Source organism: Erinaceus europaeus, chromosome 15 (genome assembly GCF_950295315.1).
Source record: "Erinaceus europaeus chromosome 15, mEriEur2.1, whole genome shotgun sequence".
NCBI lineage: Eukaryota > Metazoa > Chordata > Mammalia > Eulipotyphla > Erinaceidae > Erinaceus > Erinaceus europaeus.
In genome coordinates, this window is record NC_080176.1 from 3,203,812 (window position 1) to 3,226,579 (window position 22,768).

General features: G+C 49.8%; 1 protein-coding gene across 9 annotated transcripts in view; it reads right to left on the reverse strand.

Annotated features, from left to right (window-relative positions):
- Positions 1–22,768, reverse strand: part of RBFOX1 (RNA binding fox-1 homolog 1) — a 1,765,566-nt gene that overhangs the window by 1,540,664 nt on the left and 202,134 nt on the right. For all 9 annotated transcript variants that reach the window (XM_060172406.1, XM_060172410.1, XM_060172405.1 and 6 more), the window contains exon 3: positions 6,090–6,149. In XM_060172406.1, the coding sequence (XP_060028389.1) occupies positions 6,090–6,149 (60 nt within the window). The remainder of the gene's footprint in view (positions 1–6,089; positions 6,150–22,768) is intronic.

Consider the following 22,768-nt stretch of genomic DNA (forward strand, 5'->3'; position numbering starts at 1 on the left):
GCCTACAGCTTCCACCTGAGCCCTCAAACCATGAGGACAACCCCTGTCCTCCAAGATCCTGAGGTCCCTCCCTCTTCCCATGAAGCCCATCTGAGCACCTCTGTGCTGCCAGTGAGTTTTGTGATCTGCCTTCACGAAGACACAGGAAGATGCCTGGTTTCTCCTGATCAGCCGCCCAATGCCCCCTGGAGGCAGGGTCTGGGCTTTATGTGTCTTTGGTTCTGGAAACTCTTAGCAGTGACGGCCACATGGCTTTTGTTTTTCCCCCACTATTTTTATCTCTGGGGTTTGGTGCTTTCTCACTCCTGGTGGCCATTTCTTTTCTTTTTATTCTCTTTCTTTTTTATTAGATAAGATAGACAAAAATTGAGAGACAGAGACACCTGCAGGCCTACTTCACGACTTGTGAACATTTCCCCCCCCCCCGTATATGGGGAGTAGGGGCTTGAACCAAGGTTCTTGCTCATGGTCGGTAGCATGTGTGTTCAAACAGCTGTGCCACAGTCCAGCCCCCTACTTTGTGGTTTGCACAAGAGGCAGGGTGGGAGGAGGTTGAGGGGAGGGAAAAGTGAGAAGGAGAGGCATGGCCAGGGAGCCGGAGCACAAGTTTTGCACACAGGAGTCCCTGGGTTAGATCTCCAGCACCACATTTAAAGTAACAAGGAATACAGAAACAAGCAGAGAACAGCACTAAGCAGGGTGGTGCTTAGGCCTCTCTGTCTCCTCTGCGTTTCTCTGTCTCATATCTCCCCCCCCCCCGTCCTCCTTGTTCTCTTTCCAAGGGGAGGGGATGGGGGAGACAAGGACTGGAGGCAGAGGGCATTAGTAGATAAAGAGATGATGTAACCAGAGAGATTTAGGGAGATGTTTGGGACAATGCTCTTTTTGAAGGGTGGTTAGAAACCACAGCTGAGGGAGTCGGGCGGTAGCGCAGCGGGTTAAGCGCACGTGGCACCAAACACAAGGACCGGCATAAGGATTCCTGTTCGAGCCCCTGGCTCCCCACCTGCAGGGGAGTCGCTTCACACGCGGTGACGCAGGTCTGTAAGTGTCTATCTTTCTCTTCCCCTCTCGGTTTTCCCCTCCTCTCTCCATTTCTCTCTGGCCTATCCAACAACAACGACAACAATAAAACAACTAGGGCAACAAAAGAGAATAATAATAAAAAAAGAAATCACAACTGAAGAGGGAGATGCAGCCGTGAGGACGCAGTTGGGGCGGTGGCATGTGAGCCAGGAGGACCAGGGCTGGAGGAGAGAGACAGGGAGATGCAGCCGTGAGGACGCAGTTGGGGCGGTGGCATGTGAGCCAGGAGGACCAGGGCTGGAGGAGAGAGACAGGGAGATGCAGCCGTGGGGATGCAGTTGGAGTGGTGGCATGTGAGCCAGGAGGACCAGGGCTGGAGGAGAGAGACAGGGAGATGCAGCCGTGGGGATGCAGTTGGGGTGGTGGCATGTGAGCCAGGAGGACCAGGGCTGGAGGAGAGAGACAGGGAGATGCAGCCCTGAGGACGCAGTTGGGGTGGTGGCATGTGAGCCAGGAGGACCAGGGCTGGAGGAGAGAGACAGGGCCGAGCTGGGAACACAGCCTCACATCCTGTGTTGTGAAGGATGAGTCATGGGCAGCAGGACTCTGGTCTGAGCTGGTTATTCAACCCAGATGCTGCATGAGGCCGGCACAAACAAAGCACAGGGCAAAGGGCTGGGTAAGGGGAGAAGGGTAGCCATTGGGAGTACGAAGGGGGCATGCTAGGGCTAGAGGGTGGCAGCACCACCCTGGAGCACACAGGGTGGGGCGGGAGGTGAGGGTTGACCTCCATTTCACACAGGAGGAAGCAGAAGAGTGTGGAGAGCCAGTGGCAGAAGAGGGACAGCTGAGCCCCATGTGCCAAGCTCTCCTCCTGGTTCCTGCATGGCAGCCTGGGAGGCCAAGCAGAATGAAGACTGTCAGTCTTGATCCCTGGGACCAGGGCAGAAATGGCAACCCAGCCTGCTGGTGAAGAGACCCGCTCCTGAAGCCAAGGCCAAGGAGAGGTGCGTGGGAGCCATGGAGCCAATGCCCAGAGACCAGCACCGCCTCCTGGTCCAGTCCCACCGCTCAGACCACACAGATCACTTTCGCTCGGTTCCAAAAGGTGGCAGCATTCCATTAAATATTCATTCGCTGCCCAGGCTGAGGAGGAGGTTATAACAGAGAATATCTCACAGAACTGACTCTGGGAGGAGGGTGAGACCCCTGGGTGGCCAGAGGGGGCATGGGCAGCCCAGCTCAGTAGGGGCTGGTGCAGGCTGAGTGGGGTGGCAGGGGAGGGGGCTGGAGAGTGAGATTCTGAGTGTGTGTTTGGTCCCAGGACAAAGATGAAGATAGATCCAGTCCACACACAGGGTCCAAGGTGGGCAGACCACGATCGCCCAGGGCATGGGCAGGACCCTCAGCTTGCTTCCAGCCAAGAGAAAAGAGGCAGGAAGTCTTTCACACAAATCTGCGAGGATAGAAAGTTCTGGAGGGTGCCGGGGACCCACAGGTGGCCTCAAAGACAGGGTCTCCATCTGCCAACTGCAAGGAACAGAACTCAACCAACCAATCAGTGAGCTTGGAAGGGGCCCAACATCTAAGATGGTCCTGGGAGACTGTCTGGCACTTAGGGAATCGGAACTGAGAAGCTGCCCGAAGGGTTAGGTTCGAGTCGTGGATCCATCCCACTAGGTAAGAAACTCTGAGCAGGGCTCTCTCTTCTGAGCCTCAGTTTCCCCACCCATGAAGTGGAGTGGGATGATTCTTTCCTGATAGGGCTGCTCCCATGGGTAAAAAGATAGCGTCTGAAATACCAGGCTCAATGTCCCAGGCTTCCCAGCCACTGGGATTATTACATCCTTAGTCTGGACACAGGAGAAGTGCACCTGCTGTGTGCAGGTAGGGCCCTTTCTGGGAGGCAGCACTGAGGCAGGAAGCCGCATGTGGAAATTGCTGAGCTGGCTGGCATCAAGGGATGAGGCAAGGAAAGTGTAGGGGTGCGGGGGCAGGGCTGGGGCATCCTGCTCTCCAGGGTGTGAGGACTCTGTCCCTTGGCCCTGATTCAGTCCTACAAGCCCCATTTCGCTCTGCCAACGGGGCCGCACATTTCTATGACAACTGACAATGGGATTTGAATGAAATGCCATCGGTTGAAGGGGAAGCCTCCCTGAGCCCAGAACTCCCTGCTACAAGTAGTCATCATCAATATTATTGTTGGGACTAGTATAGCTACAACTACCATCAAGGAAAATAGCCACTCGCTGTTAAAAATAATAATAAAGCCAGATGGATCCAATAGAAAATACAAGACCCACCAATGCAGCTGAACTCCCATCTTCCTCCCTGACATTCAGGGAAAAAGCAGAGGCATGGATAGAATTGCCTGTAATTGGATTCACATGATATATGCTGCATTTCTCACTCAACAATATGCCAAGAACACCCTTCCAAGTCAACAGACATAAATCCTCACCACAAAGTTCTAGCGGTAGCTGGGAAAAGGGTATTATGGATGCACGTAATATACTTAAACATTTCCTTATGGGTGGATAGTAAGTGCGTGTCTGTCTCATTATTATTATTTTGGCCAATACCATCATCCCTCAACAAATACACAGACACAGCTGCTCACATGCGTTCTAGACGTGTGCCTAGAAGTGTGACCGCTGGATCAAAGAGTGGACATGCTTTATGCTTCGGAATGTGAAATAAGCCACCCTCCAGAATGGCTGGTTGTCATCCGAGGCCACTGGCAGAAGTCACAAAAATGACTGTCTCTATGAAGGACGTGTTCTGGTGGGTGTGGAACCTGTGGACCCCAGCCCAAGCTGGCAGCCCCGCAGAGGTTAAAATAAAGGTGGGGGTGAGGGTCACTGTGTCCTCACAACAGAGTTCTCAAAAACCACAGGGTCTCCACCATAGAGAGGCATAGGTGTGTTGCTCGTGGAGGGAGAGAACAGCCTCATTCAGGTGAGGCTGGGGCAGCTGGCACAGCTGGAAACCCAGGGGCCTCACCAAGCTCCCGGAGGCACAGAGATATCTCAGTCATCACCAGCCTTACTGTGGACAACTACCACTGAAGATGCAGTGCTTACTCCCCAGTCTTCGATGGCCTTTCCTTTAAAAGCTTCAGCCCCACACATAGTTTCAAGGCTCTAGTGTCACTTCCCCTCTCAGTGCCTTAGTTTCCCCATCCACAAAATGGGTAGAGTGTCTCTACATGTTCTTTTCATGGACAAGAAGTTGCCAGCATCACATAAGCCTCCTTTTTTGAGGGATGAAAAGGGGGGATGGCCAACCCTGCAGTGACCCCCCCCCGTGACTCCTCCTCTGCGCACTGACATACGTGGGTGGTCCTGCCCCAGTTTTCCCCGGGCTGGCTTGCATGTAGGGTGGAACGGCATGGAGGTGAGGGCCTGTAACTTTTCCAGATGGCCATAAAAGGCATGTGCCTCATGCCTTGCTCTCTCAGACTTCTCACTCTGGGAGAAGCTTCAGCCACAACATGAGAGCCTTGTGCAGAGGTCCACCCAGGAGGACCCAAGCCCACCTGAAAATTCCCTCTAGATAAGCAGCTCAGAAGCAGATGCTTCAGCCCCACTCAAACTTTTAGGCGGTGCAGCCCTGGCTCACAGGAGACCATGAGTCTAAACCACTGCCAGATGTCTGCCCCTAGGGACTCTGACCTCTAAAGCCACCAGGGACTGACTGAGGGGGTTGTCTCATGTGGAGAAAGATCTCTAACATCCTTTCCTGCTCTGTGACTCAGCTCCTCCTGCAGGGTGTGAGGGCCTGTTACACAGAGTGGGCTTGAAGCAATAAGACAGTGCCTTGAAAATGGGGGCTTGGAGAAGGAGGAGGGTTTAGGCTTTGTGACCTCCAGCAAGTTACCTCATTTCACCTGAACTCTGGTTTCCTCATCAACAAAATAAAGACAGAAATGGCACTTACCTTACAGGGTCACAGAGGGGACCCTGGACTGCCCCAAGTGGGAGGAGAAAGCTGGCTGTGGGGCTGGCGCGTCACATCACTGCTCAGAGCCGCAGGGAAACATCCCTTTTGGTGACCCAGCAATGAGCTTTGTTAAAAACCCAGCCTCAGGGGTCACTTGAGGGAATGGACAGAGGTAGACAGGTAGGAATGGGAACTGGGGGATTCCACTTTGCACCGTCTTCACAGACTGGGGCCCATGAGCATCCTGGCTCAGTGATTTCCTGTCACTCCCACAATATCTTCCAGATCTGCCTCATACTACTTTTTCTTGATGTTCACTCACTCACCTTTTTTTTTTTTCATTGAAATATCTTCCAGAAAAATGTCCTATCACTACGGTCAACAGAAAGCTAGTGTCTCTTGCTATAGTCAGAGAACCAAATTCATGACTGGTATGAAGCAATGACAACAAAAATCTCTGTTCCCCTTAAAGTCAGCTCTCAGTCACCTGTGATGCTCAGCAGGCTGCACGCTGGATGAGCCCATGCCCCACATGGATCACCATATTCAGAGAGGCCACGTGAGAGGAACCTGGGGACCCAGAGCTCAGGTGTGTCTGTGTGTGGCTGCATGATGAAAGGAAACACTCAGCAACCCAGACCCAGTGCCAGCCTCTGTCATGCACTCTAGAGACCCCAAGTCCAATGCCACAAAGCACCGGAAGGCATCCCTCTAGCCAACACGGGGACTAGCTGTGAAACCTCCACCCACCTTCCCAGCTCCCAAAACGCAGCGTCAGGTTATGAAGACTAGCACTTAGCCCTCCACCAGCCATCACTCCCCAACATCTGCCTCCCACGTCCCCCTCTGCCCTGTGGGCCCCACCTCCCTAGAAGGAGCATTCACCCAGCTTTCCTGCCCCATCCCTCCCTCAGACTGAGAATCTGCCTAAGGTGTCCCTCACAGAAATTCTGTGTGTATGCAGAAGCCTCAGTGCTGCCTCAAACCCAGTTACTCCTCTGGTGAGATGAGTTTCGGGGGGAAAACCACTGCCGGTGATTGATGAGCGAGACCGGGGAGGCTGTAAAGGATGCGAACACAGTTTCGAAATCTTATCTGTGCAGCAAAACGCTTCCACTTACCGAGTCTGGTGGACCACTGTTGGCAGCAGAGAGCAGGACTGGATTTTCAGAAGTGTCGTCCTAGAGAGAACAAGAACAAAGGTATTTGGGGACAGTGAGGAGAGAAGGTTCTATCAGGAGCGACCTAGACATTGCACTTCCTGTGCACCGGATTTGCATAAAGGAGGCCCCAGAGGCGGCAGGTTCAGTCCCCGGTGCCACCATATACCTGAGCTGAGCAGTGCTCTGGTCTCTCTCTCTAATGAATGTAAATTAGTTATTTTTGTAAATGGACACAAACTACGCGGCCACTGTTTTCACGCAGTTGAGTGGCCACTTGTGCGTGATTCCTGGGTGTCACACACACTTAGTCATAAGGTGTTCTCTCTCTCTCTCTCTCTCTCTCTCTCTATCATCTATTTTTCTCTATCTATCTCCTGCCTACCCATGGGTCAAGACCTGCACCCCCCAGGACAGCACCACTAGTCACACACAGCTTGCCCAAATCTAAGAGTGCTGAAAGTAAAAAATCACCCACTGGGTTCTGAAGACCCTAACGGGGAAAAAAATAAAAGGAACATAAAATATCTCATCAATATTAATATCTCATTAATACTTTTATATCAATTACATGTTGGATGGGTAACGTTTAATAATATATAAAATAAAGTGTGTTGTATTTCAATATATAAATGTATCATGAATATTTAAAGTGAGGTATATCATCACAATTAATTTCATAGGTTTCATTTTATTTTTTAATGCAGCTTCCAGATGGCTGTGGCTGCACATGACTCCTGTAACATGGCTACAGGGAAGCCTGGTCTGGGGGCTCCTGTGGGTGTGGACGCCTCATGGAGGCCCTGAGGTCACACATGGGTCCCTAGACATCCCCCAGCTGCCTGTCCCTGCAATTGGGGGTAACTCCCCCCAACACACACACTTGACCCACACCAGGAGGACTTTGTACGCTTGCTTCATTTCCCTCTTTAATCTGGACGGGCGTTTCTAACCCGTCTCAACCTCGGCCCTGTTTTGCGGGCGAAGACACAGAAAGACTGAGGACTCGCCAGAGTAACTCATCTGGGAGGTGGTCCACCTGGTAGAGTGCACACATTACCCTACGTGAGGACCCAGGTTTGAGTCCTGGCACCACATGGGAGCACCATGCAAGGCACCAGGGTGTTGTGACCCTAACAGGAGTCTGGGACTATTAGCATACAAATGACATCAGCCTGAGAAGGTGCGACAGGGAAGGGAAGGTGTAAAAAGCACAGAGACTTCACGTGTGGAATGACAGCCCTTCAGCTTCATTACTCGGGTGAGACCTTTCCTTTTATAGTACACTCTAATTCCATCTCAGGTGGTTCACTTTCTAACAAAGTCCCATAACCTAGATATACACCAGTTTCTGTGAGAGAGAGCTTATGTTCACACGTATCCATAAGCTACTGCAAAATATATACCTGAAAGCAGAAGTACACTAGAGTTTGCAGTGAGTACCTCCCTAACACTTCCTCTCCACTATTCCAAGCTTGGGATCCATGATTGCTCAACAAATTGTTTGGCTTCGTATGTTAACTCTCTTTTCAATCACCAGGTTCCAGATGCCACCAGGATGCTGGCCAGGCTTCCCTGGATTGAAGACCCCACCAATGTGTCCTGGAGCTCAGCTTCCCCAGAGACACGCCTTACTAGGGAAAGAGAGAGGCAGACTGGGAGTATGGACCGACCAGTCAACGCCCATGTTCAGCGGGGAAGCAATTACAGAAGCCAGACCTTCTACCTTCTGCAACCCTCAACGACCCTGGGTCCATGCTCCCAGAGGGCTAGAGAATGGGAAAGCTATCATGGGAGGGGGTGGGTTATGGAGATTGGGTGGTGGGAATTGTGTGGAGTTGTACCCCTCCTACCTTATGTTTTTGTTCATTAATTCTTTCTTAAATAAAAAATTAAAAAAAAAAAAAGCACTGGACTTGCAGCAGGTTGATCTCTTTGACTATTGCTGCAACTTGGCAGAGATGCTCCAGGTATCTGCCATGGCTGCTTCTCCTGGGAATTGAACACGTGTGACTCTGCTAGCTGGTAAATTTTCAGACCCCTCTACAACCATGAGCAACCTACACCTCAGCTGACCATTGTCTATCTGATGGGACTGAACTTTTGATAACTATACTCAGACTCTATGGACCTAGTGTACTCTTAACCCCTGATGAGAATTGCTATTTTGTCTTTTACCCCTTTCACCCTAATAAAAACTTCTATTGTTTAAACCTGTTCTCAGCTCCCTGCTGTGAATCCTCTTATGCGCCTTTTTAAGTTAAGTTTCAACACCAGGGGAAGCTCTAAGAATGGAAGGACAGTTGTTTCTTCTCTGTCTTTCCTCTATCTTTCCCTCTCTCTGTTTGAAATGAAAAGGAAAAAAAAAAGAGTCCTCTGGGAGCATGGAAACACACAGATATGAGACCAGACACTCCAGCGCGCGCGCGCGCGCGCGCGCACACACACACACACACACACACACACACACACACACACACACACTCATACACTCACATACATACAAACACATTCACACACACCCTCGCACACACACTCATAGACACACACACTCATACTCTCACACACATACACAGACACATTCACACGCACACACGCTCATAAACACACACACTCATACACTCACACACACACAGACACACTCGTGCACACACACACACACAAATACACACACACACACACACACTCAGCAGTGCTTTAGAGGCAGTTTAACCCAAGATGTTAAAGGACAGATGTCAGTCACCGTGGGTCTCTCTCAGCCTTGGAGACCTCTGCCTGCTTCTCTCTGAAGCTCCATACAAGGGAGCAGGCTATAGCTGGTCACTGTTGATTCTGGGGGGCTGCTCCCCCATAACAAAAAATACCAGCAGTTCATAAGCCTCAAAATTCTCATTAACAAGAAGTCACTGGTTTGTTCTGAAGCCTCCCCTTTAGTTTCCTGAGAAGAATGTGTGTGTGTGTGTGTGTGTGTGTGTGTGTGTGTGTGTGTGTGTGTAAGAGACAGAGAGACCCATCCAGTTCTGAAACTCTGCAGATGTGAGATGTCTTCTCAGAAGACAGAAACTTCTATCAGGATCCTTCCTGCACTGCTCCCATGGGCAGCGGTCCTGGGCAAATCTGGTGACCATACGACAATAACTACTTCTCTCTCCTGTGTATGGGAGCATGGTGTCAATCCACCCCCTCCCTCTTTACTGAAATGAATTAATGAAAGAAGGGGAGAGAAAGGAGAGGAAGGCAGCTGTACGCATAAAGCCCAAAGCAGCACCCCAAGCAGGGAGAGAGGGAGGAGTAATGGCCAAGGGCAGGTTTCCTGGGCAGACACACTAGTTCTCCATGGCCTGTGAGTGCCCTGTGGTCTGATAATGACTGTGCTTGTCACCTCTTTCTCTGCTCCATTTTGTAATGAGCCAATGGAAACCACGGAGGGCAGCCCAGAAGCAGGTCTCCACCGACTGACAAGACCCAAGTGACCTGGGTCAGTTCTGTGAGGGGGGCCTGCCCCCATGACTGCCAGACACCCCTCCCTGCACAAGTCCAGCCAGCGTAAGAGGAAGGCCTCCCCGGCAGCACCAAGCATCCATCCCAGAACAGAAATCAACCACAGGAGGGGGCGGGGCTCAGCTCCAGAGGGTGCAGGCTGCTCTGGCTGCAAAGTCAGCACTGGCTCTACAGAGACCCCTCACTCATGCACCCCGTCCCACCCCCAAGGCTGGGGAGAGGAAGTAGCTGGGGTGACACTAGGCCCTTCCAGAGGCTGCTGATGGAAGGAAGAGAACTGATGCCAGGTGAGTCACTTCTCGCACAGAGACCAGGAGAAGACGAGGACTGAACTCCACGGGGGTCGTGTTACTGGAAATCTCCTCTCTGCCACCATTTATGTATTTGTTTATGTACTTAAATATGTACGTGTTTATGTACGTGTCATTTTGCCTCTTCTCAAAGCATTTTTTTTTTATTCAGACAGTAAGAGGGAAAGACACCACAACATCAGACCCTCCCCTGGTGATAGGGCTGGAAGCAGGGCCACACACCTATGGTGAGGTCCTACCTGGTGACCCATGTCTCCAGACCTAGACCTTTCTGATGACCTCAAGCTCCAAATCCCTAAAAAAAACACTATGAACTATTGAATTTTAAAAACTTTCCTGCATAAAAAGTGGATGCCACAGGCAAAGAGAAAGAAGACAAAGGACAAAGGTAGGAGAGAGAGTTTTCTGGGTAGGACACCTGCCTAGCCAGGCATCTCACCCAAGTTCAAGCCCCAGCACCACATGGGAAGTGCTATGGCAGGGCCGGGTGGTGGTGCACCCGGTTGAGCGCACATGTTACAATGCTCAAGGACCCAGGTTCAAGGCCCCAGTCCCCACCTGCAGGAGGAAAGTTTCAGGGATGGTAAAGCAGTGCTGCAGCTATCTCTCTTTCTCTCTCCCTCACTATAACCCTGTTCCTTTCAATTTCTGACTGTTTTTATCAAGTAAATGAAAGATAATAAAAAATTTAAAGGAAGTGTCATGGCTGTGATGTCTCTCCCCCTCTCTACTTCTATCTCAATGAAAAAGGTGGATTTGTAGTATTTGCACACGATCACATAGTTACAAAAAAAAACAGACAAAAGTCAAGATTTAAAAAAATAACTTTAGTTCACTGAAAAAAGGGTTCATACTTTTGAGAATTTATCCAGAAGACATAAAAGCATTAATCTGAAGGAACGTGTGCACCTCCATGTTCACAGCTACATTGTTCATGACAGCCAAAATATGTCCATCAACAGATGAGCGGCTAAAGAGGTTATGAGACATATACGCACTGGAGCACTACTCAAGAATTTAAAAAGATGATACCATGTTCTTCAGTGCAAAACGGATGGAATTGGAGATGATTATGCTTAATGAAGTAAGTATAAGGTGAAAGATAACTACTGGATGGTCCCACTCATATGGGGAATATAGAGAAATGAAACATGAATTTGCAAAGAAAAAATGTATCCAACCTGTCTCTAAGATTCTGGGAGAACCATGGTGATTATTATTGACCAGTGTAGGGGGCATAGAACTTTGATGACAGGTGTGGTGGGAAGCTATACCACTCTTATCTTATAATCTTGTAAATCGCTGTTAAGTCATTAATTTGTTTAAAAGGAGGTCTTTATAAATGTCTGCATTTATAACAATCTCCCCAAGATCAGTAAGAGAAGAGTAGGTGGAATTAGGGTGATCGCACAGTGGTAGCTCACAGAACTTGCGTTTGAGAGGTACCGTTTGAGAGGTTCAGTTCCCAGCACCACGAATAGCCAGAACGGAGGGATGGTCTGGTCTCTCCTATCTTTCTCCCCTCCAAATAAAAAAAACTTTTTTTTTTTAAAGAAGAGAAAAATATTAAGAGATGGAAGGAGAATTAACTAAAGAGATACTTAGTACACACAGATAGATCTTGGTTGTCACTTGCAAATGAAGACCAAGTCCTATTATTATTTTTTTAGATTTAATTATTTTATTTCAGTTACATTAAGCAGCATGAACTGACTGCCAAAGAAAGAAAAAGAAGGGGACTAATTTTTCAGAGAAATTCCTTTTTCTCTCTTTCTTTCCTTTTCTTTTTTAAAATTAATTCATTAATTTTTATTTTATTTACAAAAAGGAAACACTGACAAAACCATAGGATAAGAGGGGTAAAACTCCACACAATTCCCACCCCCAGAACTCTGTATCCCATCCCCTCCCTTGATAGCTTTCCTATTCTTTAACCCTCTGGGAGTATGGACCCAGGGTCATTGTGGGATGCTATTTTTTTATATTTATTTATTTTCCCTTTTTGTTGACCTGTTGTTCTTCACTGTTGTTGTAGTTATTATTGTTGTTGTTGATGGTGGTGTCGTTGTTGGATAGGACAGAGAGAAATGGAGAGAGGAGGGGAAGACAGAGAGGGAGAGAGAAAGACAGACACCTGCAGACCTGCTTCACCGCCTGTGAAGTGACTCCCCTGCAGGTGGGAAGCAGGGGGCTCAAACCGGGAAACTTAACACTGGTCCTTGTGCTTTGCGCAACGTGCACTTAACCCACTACGCTACCGCCCAACTCCCTGGGTTGCTTTTTTTTTTTTTTTTACCTGAGATTGAAAGGCTCGAGTCAGGCAAAGACTTGCAGTTAAGGGAGTGTTGAGAAATAGGTGTTGGAATTAAACACAGGTCAGCATTTTAAGAGCTGGTTACTAGTAGTTCTCCTTAGGATGCCTACAGTCTGTCAAGGAGATTCACTGAAATGTTTTTTTATGTATTTGGGTTTTTTAAATGTTTTTTTAAATACAAAAAAAAAAGTAACAGTCCAAATTTCTTTTATTTTGAGGCCAAGTAAATAGATCTTGGTGCCCCCAGACACTCTCAGGAGAGACGAGGTAGCTGAAGCCCAGATGGGGAAATGGGAAGGTGCAGAATGGCACGCAGAATCAGCTACAGCCTTCCCCCTGATCTGAGAAAGCGCAGAGTGGCACGTAGAATCAGCTACAGCCTTCCCCCTGATCTGAGAAAGCGCGGGCCTTCTAATTTGTAGAAGGCAGCCAAGAAACTGTCAGCACCGAAGGCACAGGGGTCTGGATACGGAGAGAACGGGGAGCTGACCGAGAGGGGAGAGCAAGCTAAGCTCACCCTCCTGGCTTTGGACGCTCTGCTCTGGGCAAGTCAGATTAACTCGCAAGTCGTGCTTTACCTTACAGGTTTATCATGAAAGGGAAAGTGCTGAACAGAAGAACACATGAAATGTGCACAGAGGGCAGGGGGGCTGACTCAGTGTTGGAGCACAGGGCTTACATGGCTGAGGACCCAGGTTCAATCCCTGGTACCATGTGCCAGAGCTGAGTGGTGCTCTGGGCTCTCTCTTTCTTAACCTCTCTCATAAAAACAAACACATTAAATATACTATATATAATACACACACACACAATAGTCTTTGGGTAGGGAATCCTTTCTTGACATTTTTTTAAATTTATTTTATTTTACCTTTTGTTGCCTTTTTTTATTGTTGTAGTTATTGTTGTTATTGATGTCATCGTTGATAGATAGGACAGAGAGAAATGGAGAGAGGAGGGGAAGACAGAGAGGGGGAGAGAAAGACAGACACCTGCAGACCTGCTTCACCGCCTGTGAAGCGACTCCCCTGCACGTGGGGAGCCGGGGTCTAGAACTGGGATCCTTACGCCGGTCCTTGCGCTTTGTGCCACATGCGCTTAATCCGCTGCGCTACCACCACCTCCCCTTTCTTGACATTTTATAAACATACACTGAGCAGCCAACAATTTGGAACCACTTTGAGGGACACAGGGCTCATCAGTGGAGCCTGAGTACAGCAGAGTTGGCCTTCTAAGGGATGTTTTCATGGCTTTTACTAGGAGATCTAAATGTATTGCTGGCAGCTCGTCTAGGGCACTGCCTGGCAGTGCCGATGGTGGCTGCATGCCCCTGCTGAGCCAGATGGAGTCTGGGGACCCTCCACCCATGCACAGATGCTACCACACACCCTGACAGGGGCCTGGGTGGTAACCACCCCGCACAGCCTGGAAGCTGGGAGGATGAATCCACATACACGTGACCCCCAGCAACTCCTCCAGGGCCTGGGGACCATGTAGTTCTCCACTGCTCACTGCCTCTGTCCCCAGTACAGTCAGCTTGCCGAGGCCCATCTGCTGAAGATGTCCTCTGGGCCAGCCCGCCTGCCCCTTCAACCATCCGGAGCTTCTACGGAAATGCTAGTTAGCCTTCAGTGAGGAGCTGGGGCCGCCTCATTTGCCCAACTCAGAGAATTCCATGTAAATGTCACATTAAGCTCCTCAGCCCTCCACTTTTCAAATGAGAGATAAAATTTAGTTTGCTGCCCCAGATGTTAGCATCTCGGCTTCTCCCTGGGGCACAGAAATCTCCGTGAGGGAGCTCAGTACTTTGTTCCCTGGGAACAGCACCACTTCCAGCAATTTATTTGACTGACTATGCCTTCTATTACCATGTAAATTGTTTCAGACTGTGGGAAAAAAAAGTATTAATCTCCCCTCAGTAAGTCATAAAATAAAGAAATCAATTTCAAGGTCAATTTAGCCCAAATAACACCTGCTACCCTTTTTGGTAACAGGCTGCCGCCTCTGGAGCAGAAGGCTTGTTGTCCATGGCATCAGAATGCAGACACACGGAGGCTGGGTCTCACACCCCAACACAGCCCCCCGGGGGGTGGGGGTGAGGGGTGGTGACCTAGTGGCTGTGTGTGTGAAGTTAGATGAGGCAGATGAATGGGGCTCAGCAGCATGGCCTCTGCAGGGCGCTGGAGGGAGAACTGAGAAGAGGGTCAAGGTGATCGGGTTCTAGGCTGGAGTCTGGCTTGCTGTGTGGCCCTGGGAAAGCTGCATAACCTCTCTGAGCTACAGAGTTTAGCTCTGTAAAATGACCTCCAAGCAGAGTTCGTACAAGGAGATTTGACAGGGTTTGAGGTGGTCTTCCTTGTACTTGTGAGCTGTGTGGCTTGTCCCCAGAGGCTGTCCTGGTGGCCATGTGAACCTCAGAACCCTGGAGGAGGGGAGAACACACAGGAGACTTTGCTGCAAAGACTCTGAGCCAAGCATACTTCCCCACCCAGCACCAGCACCCACAGGCCCAACTGAGGGGAGGTCACAGGATGGAGCCAGTTCCCTCTCAGCAGAGGTCTGTCCCCAGCTTAGGCCACCATGCCAGCTCTGGCCTTACCATATAGGTGACCTTGTGTTGTATTTGCTTTCTCAGAGGCCCTGCTACTCAGGTGCCCACAAACTGTCCTGTATGTGTCTACAGAAGCCTGCCTGTGGTCCCTCCCATCCAAGCTGCCCGTTCACCTATGGGTGCCCTCACCAAGAGGTGCCAGTCCCACTCTAGCCTGCAGCCAGACTTGGGCCCAGATGACTGTAACTGGCTTCAAAAAAGGCCTCCTGGCTCTATTTTTCTCTCCCAGAGCTTGTCCTCAACAGTCACTGGGGAAAAATCCAAGTATACTGACACCATCTTCCCAGACAATACCTTTAGCCCACCTGCATGTTAGCTGTTGGGCTCAGGCAAAAGTTAGTAAAGTCATGGGCCCCTTGGAATAGACCTAAAATAGACCTACTAGCTTTTTCAAAACTGGAGACCCCAAATCTCATCTTCTATAGTCTTGTCTTTAGATTCCTGATTATTAAACAATTTATTCTGCTTTATATCATAATGATTTTGCAGCCACCAAGTGGCAGATGCTACCATAATACCAACCTGACTTCCCTGGACAGATGACCTCACCAGTGTACCCTGAAACCTTCCCTCCCCAGAGCCCTGCCCCACTAGAGAAAGACAGAAACAGTCTGGGAATATGGATCAACCTGCCAATGCCCATATCCAGTGGAGAAGCCATTACAGAAGCCAGACCTTCCACTTTCTGCATAATAATCCTGGATCCATGATCCCAGAGGGATTAAAGAACAGGAAAGCTTCCAATGGAGGAGATGGGATGTGGAACTGGTGGTGGGAACTTGGTGGAATTGTACCCCTCTTATCCTAGAGTCTTGTTGATCATTATTAAATCAATCAAAAATATATATCCAAGTACCTCAGACACAAATGTAGCCCCTGCCCCACCTCCACAATCACTACATGAAGCAGAGTGTTCAGGGTGTATGTGAAAGAATGCAGTCCTCAAGCATGCCATGAGGACTCTAAACAGGTGACATCTGACATCACTAGCCAACCTGGGTGTGACTACAGAGGTTGGAGCTCCCAGAGACAAGGCTTTCCTGGTAAAACCCCAGCAGATGCATTTACCACAGGTTCAAGCAGAATTGAGGAGAACTTGAGGTCCAGACCACCATTCCCACTTTACAAAAAAAAAAAAAAAAACAGCTTTATTGAGGGCTGGGGAGATAACTCACTAAGTAGGGCACAATACAGGCCTTGCTGTTCACAAAGTCCTGGGTTCAAGCCTTGGCACAGAATGTACGGATGGTGGAGCTGTCTCTCCCCTCTCCCCTTCCACTAAAATTAAGAATGTAAGAATTATCTTGAGAGGCCACCTCATCTCCCAGGACCCTGGTCAGGGAGTCCTGGGATTCCCACACAAACATGATGGGCCTAGTCCTCTAACAGATCTCTCTCTCCAATGTCACTGGTCACCTCCATCAGGAACAACACAATGGGCCCTTTTGTGGATCCCTATAGGACCTTTCCCCCAATGTAGATCAACAATGGTAGGGACTGTCATATTCTCCAAAGGGAGGTTGGGCCAACATACTCTACCACTCAAGGAAGATGGCTCCTGAGATTAGTGCAGCCTGGAATGTTCCTAGTTACCACAGAATGCGAGCTCAGACCTACAGGAATGCAGAGATTACACAGGCTCCTGCAATAAATATGGGCCCCAGATCAAATTGACAAGGTTTACAGTTACCAATATTTATAGACTTTTCCCATATTTTGGGAGCTACTCTCTTCCCTGATCCAGATTTCTAGTCCTTTTTCCAACTATGACACAATCTCCCCCAGACGATACCTTGGTCCCACCTGCATGTTAGCTGTCAGACTCAGGCAAAAACGAGTAAAGTCATGGGCCCCTCAGAATATACCTAAAATAGACCTACTAGTTTTTCACACAATGGAGACTCCAAATCTCATTTGCTATAGTCTTACCTTAGGTTCCTGATTAACCATTTTTTCTGCTTTATACCTTAATGCTTTTCAGCCACCAAGTTGCAGATGACACCAACCTGATTTCACTGGACAGGGGACCTTACCAATGTACCCTAGAATCCCACCTCCCCAGAGCCCTGCCCCACTAGAGAAACATAAAAACAGGCTGGGAGTATGGATACAACTGCCAACACCCATGTCCAGCAGAGAAGCAATTACAGAAGCCAGACCTTCCACCTTCTGCACCCCATAATAATTCTGGGCCCACGCTCCCAGAGATAAAGAACAGGAAAGCTTTCAAGGGAGGGGATGGGATATGGGACTCTGGTGTGGGAACTGTGTGGAATTGTACCCATGTTATCCTGTGGTTTTCAATATTTCCATTTTATCAATAAATAAAGAATCAGCATGAGAAACTGCTCGGTGGTGCTACTGCACACTCAGGAGGGCCAGGGTTCATTCCCAGGGGCCACACAAAAATGAAGCAGCTTGGGCTAGAGAGGCAGCTCCTCTGGGAAATGCAGGTGCTTTGTCATGAAACACCAGTTAAAGCCCAGCCCCACCACACTGGAGGAAGCTTAGTCATCATAGCATCTCTCTCTCTCTCTCTCCCTCTCTCTCTCTCTGTCTCCCTCCCTCCCTCCCTCTCTGCTTATTTCTATCTGAAAAAAAAAAAAAAAAAACAGACCCAATGCAGTAAAGCCCTATCAATGACCAGAAATTTAAAAATAAGTTTTATGTTTTATGGAGATAAAATCTACATATATAACAATCCACTCATCCAAACATGCAGCTCAATGGGTCCAAGTGACACAGGTATGTGTAACTGCCACTACATTCCTTCTAGAACATTTTCGTCACCTCCCACCTGGCAGGTTCTGGACCTTGGTAACCTCGGTCTATGCCTTGAGGTGGTCTTCCGTGGGGCCTGAAGCTGCAGAGGCTGGGCCATGGCACATACAGTGCCAGCACATCACTCCTTCTCAGCTGAGAGTAGCCCATCATGTAGGGGGACACTGTTTTGTCTGCCCACTGGTGGCATCTGGGCAAGCATGCAGACACTGTCATCAACACTGTGCACAGGTTTTCTGGTGTACACAGGCAACCATTTTCTTAGGTGCACACTTAAGAGTGAAATTTCTGGGTCCTCTCCAACTGTGGGCTTAATCATCGGGCAAACTTCTGCTTTCCAAAGCTGCACAGTTCAATATTTCCTCCATCAGTGTGTGAGGGTTCTGTCCTCCATGTCCCAGTCAACACTCACTAGCTAGCTTTTTGCTTCAAGCCATCCCAGAGGGTGTGGGTGTGTGTGTGCACCTCACGTGGCTTGTATCCACACTCCCCTCGCCACTAAAGATGCCAGGCATCCTTGCATGGGCTGGGTGGCCTCTTGTGTGTCTTGCCAGAGACTTGTCTACTCACATCCTTCCCACTTTTCTGTCTCTTTGTGACTGAGCTGTGAAAGCTCTTTACATTTTTCAGATCCATGCTGTGGGTTAAGCAGCTCATTCACAAATGTTTTCTTCTATTCTTTGGGCTGTTATGGCACGTTTGAGTAATGCCCTATGCTGGAGCAGCTTAGCCATGTGTTAGAGATTAAAAAACACTTCATCTGCACTATTCCAGCCTTTAGGTCCATGATTGTTCAACAATTTGTTTGGCTTTGTATGTTAACTCTCTTTTCAGTCACCAGGTTCCAGATGCTACTAGAATGATGCTGGCCAGACTTCCCTGGACAGATGACCCCACCAATGTGTCCTGGAGCTCCACTTCCCCAGAGCCCCACACCACTAGGGAAAGAGAGAAGACAGGCTGGGAGTATAGACTGACCAGTCAACGTCCATGTTCAGAGGGGAAGCAGTTACAGAAGCCAGACCTTCCACCTTCTGCATCCCACAGTGACCTTGGGTCCATACTCCCAGAGGGATAAAGAATGGGAACGCTATGAGGGGAGGGGATGGGATATGGAGTTCTGGTGGTGGGAATTGTATGGAGTTGTACCCCTCTTATCCTATGGTTTTGTTAATGTCTCCTTTAAATAAATTTTTAAAAATACAGTGGAACATGCCCTCCCAAACTTCTCCTGAGCTTTTAACGCTGGCTCCTCTAGGAGCTGGGAGCCATGCTGTCCTAACTGGTCCCTCTCTGCGATTTTCCCTGGAAGGGTGGCTGTGCAGTGCAGGACAGATGCCACAGCAACCAGCTGCTGGTGTTTGAGAGCCTGCTATGAGCCAGGCGATCTGGCAATAATAATACTACAGACTCAGGAAGGCTGCTGGCTGTCCCAAGCCTGCTCAGTGCTACTCACAGCCTGCTCCCCACCTCCCTCCTTTATGACTTAGGGACAGTGACAGCAACCGTAGTAATATGTGTCTGTTCACACAGGAGTTGACAAAATGACATATATGGAGCACAGAGCTCAGGCCAGGCACAGACCAAACTAGTGAGCCCAAACTTGGCTTCATGCCACCATTACAAGGGATGTTCACATGCTCCAGCATCACTTTGCAGAAGTAGGGATGAGGGGAAGGGGAGAGAGAACATATTACTTAAGGTGCCTCTGTCTGGGAAGACGCAAGTATGCAATACAATGAGAGTCTTCAATGCCCTCAGGTTCAAGTGTTCAACCACTGTTCATGGCAGGATGATTAAAGAGAAGTAAGGCCTCTTGGAAGTAGACCGAGGTGATGGTTGCAGTTATGTGACTGCACTAGTTGCCACTGAAATGACCTCTTCATCATTTTATCATGCTATCACTAGGGCTTACCCATCCCAGGCCAGTTTTTCAGGTAAAAACATAATGATAGAGAAATACAGGGATGATACCACCCACCAAAGATTCCCCCAATGCAGCAGGGGCCAGGCTTCAACCTGAGCATGGCCAAGGAGGCACCTTGTCCAAGTGAGCTATCATGATGCCCCATGCCTCAAGTGTCTGTGTTGGGGGTTGGGGGCTCAAGTTTACAAAATATTACTGCTGGTGGCCACCCCTAATTACTATTTTCTTATCTTCTTTTTTCCCAGAACTTCTCAGTTCTAGCTGATGGTGGAATAGGGGGGCTAAGGGTTGAACCTGGGACTTTGCAGCCTCCGGCATGAGAGTCCCTTTGCATAACCATTATGCTAACCTCTCCTGCTCCCATTGTTTTCTATATTTTAGGGGGAAAGGAGAAAGAGAGATAAAGAGAGACATGAGAGAGGAAAAGGCAAACAGAGAAGAGAGAGGGAGAGACACCTCAGCACCCGCCACCATCCACGGTGCTCCCACATGGTGCCAAGGTTCAAGCTCAGGGCCTCCTGCTTGGTAAGACATGTGTTCTAGTGGGTGAGTTACCTCCCAGCCCCTATCTAGCTTTAAGACTCCTCAAGATTCCAGCAGGCCCAGTCTTTTACCTTTTATCAGTACTTTGACCAAGTTTTCTTCATATATGAGACTACAGACTTCTACCCACACATATACTGCCAAGAGAAAGTTCTTCCCTCTACTCCCTCAAAATCCATGTAGATGAATCAGGACTACACCAAGAACGCCTGCCAGTCACTGAGTAGGAGAGCTTAAATGGTGGCCTCAGGGAGGGAGGGAGGGAGGGGCAGGGCCCATCTCCTCACCACTTCCTCCATGGAGTGAGGATGACTTCTGACACGGAAGGGAGAGACAGTTACTGGCCCATGTGTGAGCAAGGAGAAGCTGGAGAGGGAAGGCCAACACTAGCATGAGAGAGAGTGTGTCTTTGTCCATGGGCCATGGGACATGTCCCTTTGCACATGAGCAACAGCCTCTGAAACAGTCCCAGCAGATGCAGGCAGTGAGGACATCAATGACCGGCAAGCAGAGGAAAGAGGCCACTGGCAATCTGAGAGGGACCTGGGAGGCATTTCTGGCTTGAGCTCCTGATCATCACTCGAGTTTTCCCCAGGATGAGCATAGCAGGGGCTGCCTGCCGGTGAAGGAGACATGGGTTATTACAGCAGCTTCTGCAAGATGAAGTCAGGGAGAATGGAAAACAAGTGGAGTGTTAAATAAATACTTTCTGGCTGTAATCACCAGGGAGAACACTAAAATTAGGATGTCTGACAAGGGCTTTTTATCCAATCTGTCCAGGATCTTTTCAGGGTTCCTGAGAGAGAAGTTGTCAGTAACTAGCCTGGCAAAACAGACCATTTCTATAGAAATGGGTGACCAGGGCAAACGGCAGGCAGAGGGGTTACAGGGATGAACAGATTTATAGGACCAGGCCATCCAGGGGAGCCCTGAGCCCCCGGGGTCAGCTCAGGGCAGCAGGCCCTGCGGAGGCCATGCTGGAGCCGGAGAGCCAGGTAGCCAGCCGGGACTCAAGATGCAGGCGGCCGAGAGCTGTGAGCCTGATCCCAGGGGCTCCATGACTCCAGCCGGCTCTGCAGTCTGCCAGCATTGGCTTCCCATCTGCATGATGGGGCAGCAGCCCCACGTAGGCGGCTATTAAATGAAAGAGCCAGTATGCCAGCGACCTCTCTGGCCCTGCCATGCAGAGAACACCGTGAAACCATCACCCAGGAGTGCCCTGGGTTCAAGAGCCAGAACTGCCTGTACCTGGGAGCCTGGGGAGACTGGGGAGAGACTAGACCTCCCTGGTCTGTGAGGACATGTTGTCACTGGGACTGGACCCTGTGTGGGAGGTGAGGCTGCCAAGGTGGGCATGGCCTCTTGTCCTTGGGGTCCCCAGAGTACTCCTCAGCCTGTCCTGCCCAAGCTCCACCAGCAATCTGTGGTCAGCCAGCAAGGACAGCTTCTGGGAAGCCCTGGGGACTTGGAGAAAGCCACCCAGGGCCGAGGGCTCCCTGGAGGCTGCCTCTCACAGAAGAGGGAGCCGTCAGCTCTTTAAGCGGTGAAATAATTGTAAGTTTGAATGTGGATTTGATGCCGAACAACTGCAATTAGAAGCCACCTTCTGTTCAGAACAACCACTGCTTGAATGTAATTCCTGTGTAGTAGATAAACCCCAAACGGCTTTCTCGACTTCGCTTTCGGCTACACTTACTCATCTTCATTATAGCACCTGACGTCCTCCCCTCTGACTCCTGTCGTTTCTTTGCACTTAGGCAAAACCCTACTGCCTCACTGAGGGAGATGAGGCCTTGCTTACAGTCTACACACACACACACACACACACACACACACACACCACTAAAAACACCCTTCCTTTTCCTCTGCTCTGGCCCCAGCTGCCCCTCTGCACCGGCCTGGGAGGGCAGGCTGCTGTCTGCCTCCGCTGTGGACTCCAGCACAGCCCTTCCTCACGGCTCATGGCAAAGTCCCTGGCACATCAGAGGGGCTCAGTCAGGGCCAGTTGTGTGTAAGAAAATTACAAGCACAAGTCCATCATGTCCTCTCCCCTTTCTCTGTGGAACCCTCCTTCCAGCTGCTGGTATTTGCACATCCGGAGGGAGATAGACAGATGGACGGCCCTGTCTGCCTCATTAAGACCCGCCCAGCCTGTCCACACTGCTGCTGCTTCAGTCTCCTGGCCACAGACATCCAAGCAGAGTAATCAAAATGAAGGGACAGGCCCCTGGACTCCTGCTCCTGATGCCCCCAGGACTGGCCAGTCCCCATGCCCGTCAACACTGGGCCATGACCGGTGAGGACTTGTCTCCGTGTATGTCAGCCAGGCTCCACCGTCTGAGGAGTGTAGTCATAAAGATGGGTTATTCGGTCATGTAATGCCATCTGCTGAGCAGCTCCCCGCCTCTGGGGTGCCCTTGGCCGGAACCCCACCCATTAAGCCTGCACCAAGCCAGAGTGAAGGTTCCCCTCTCCCCGACCCTAGAGGCCCTTTCCCATGAGTGAACTAGAGCAGCATGAGCCCCAAAGGAGGCACATTGGGGGAGCAGATGCGGGGCCAGCAGCCACCCCAGGAGGTTAGAGTGTGTTGTGGTTGGGACCAGACCTTGGCCTCGGATTAGCTGTGATGACACCCAGCTGGCGGCCTGGCACCCA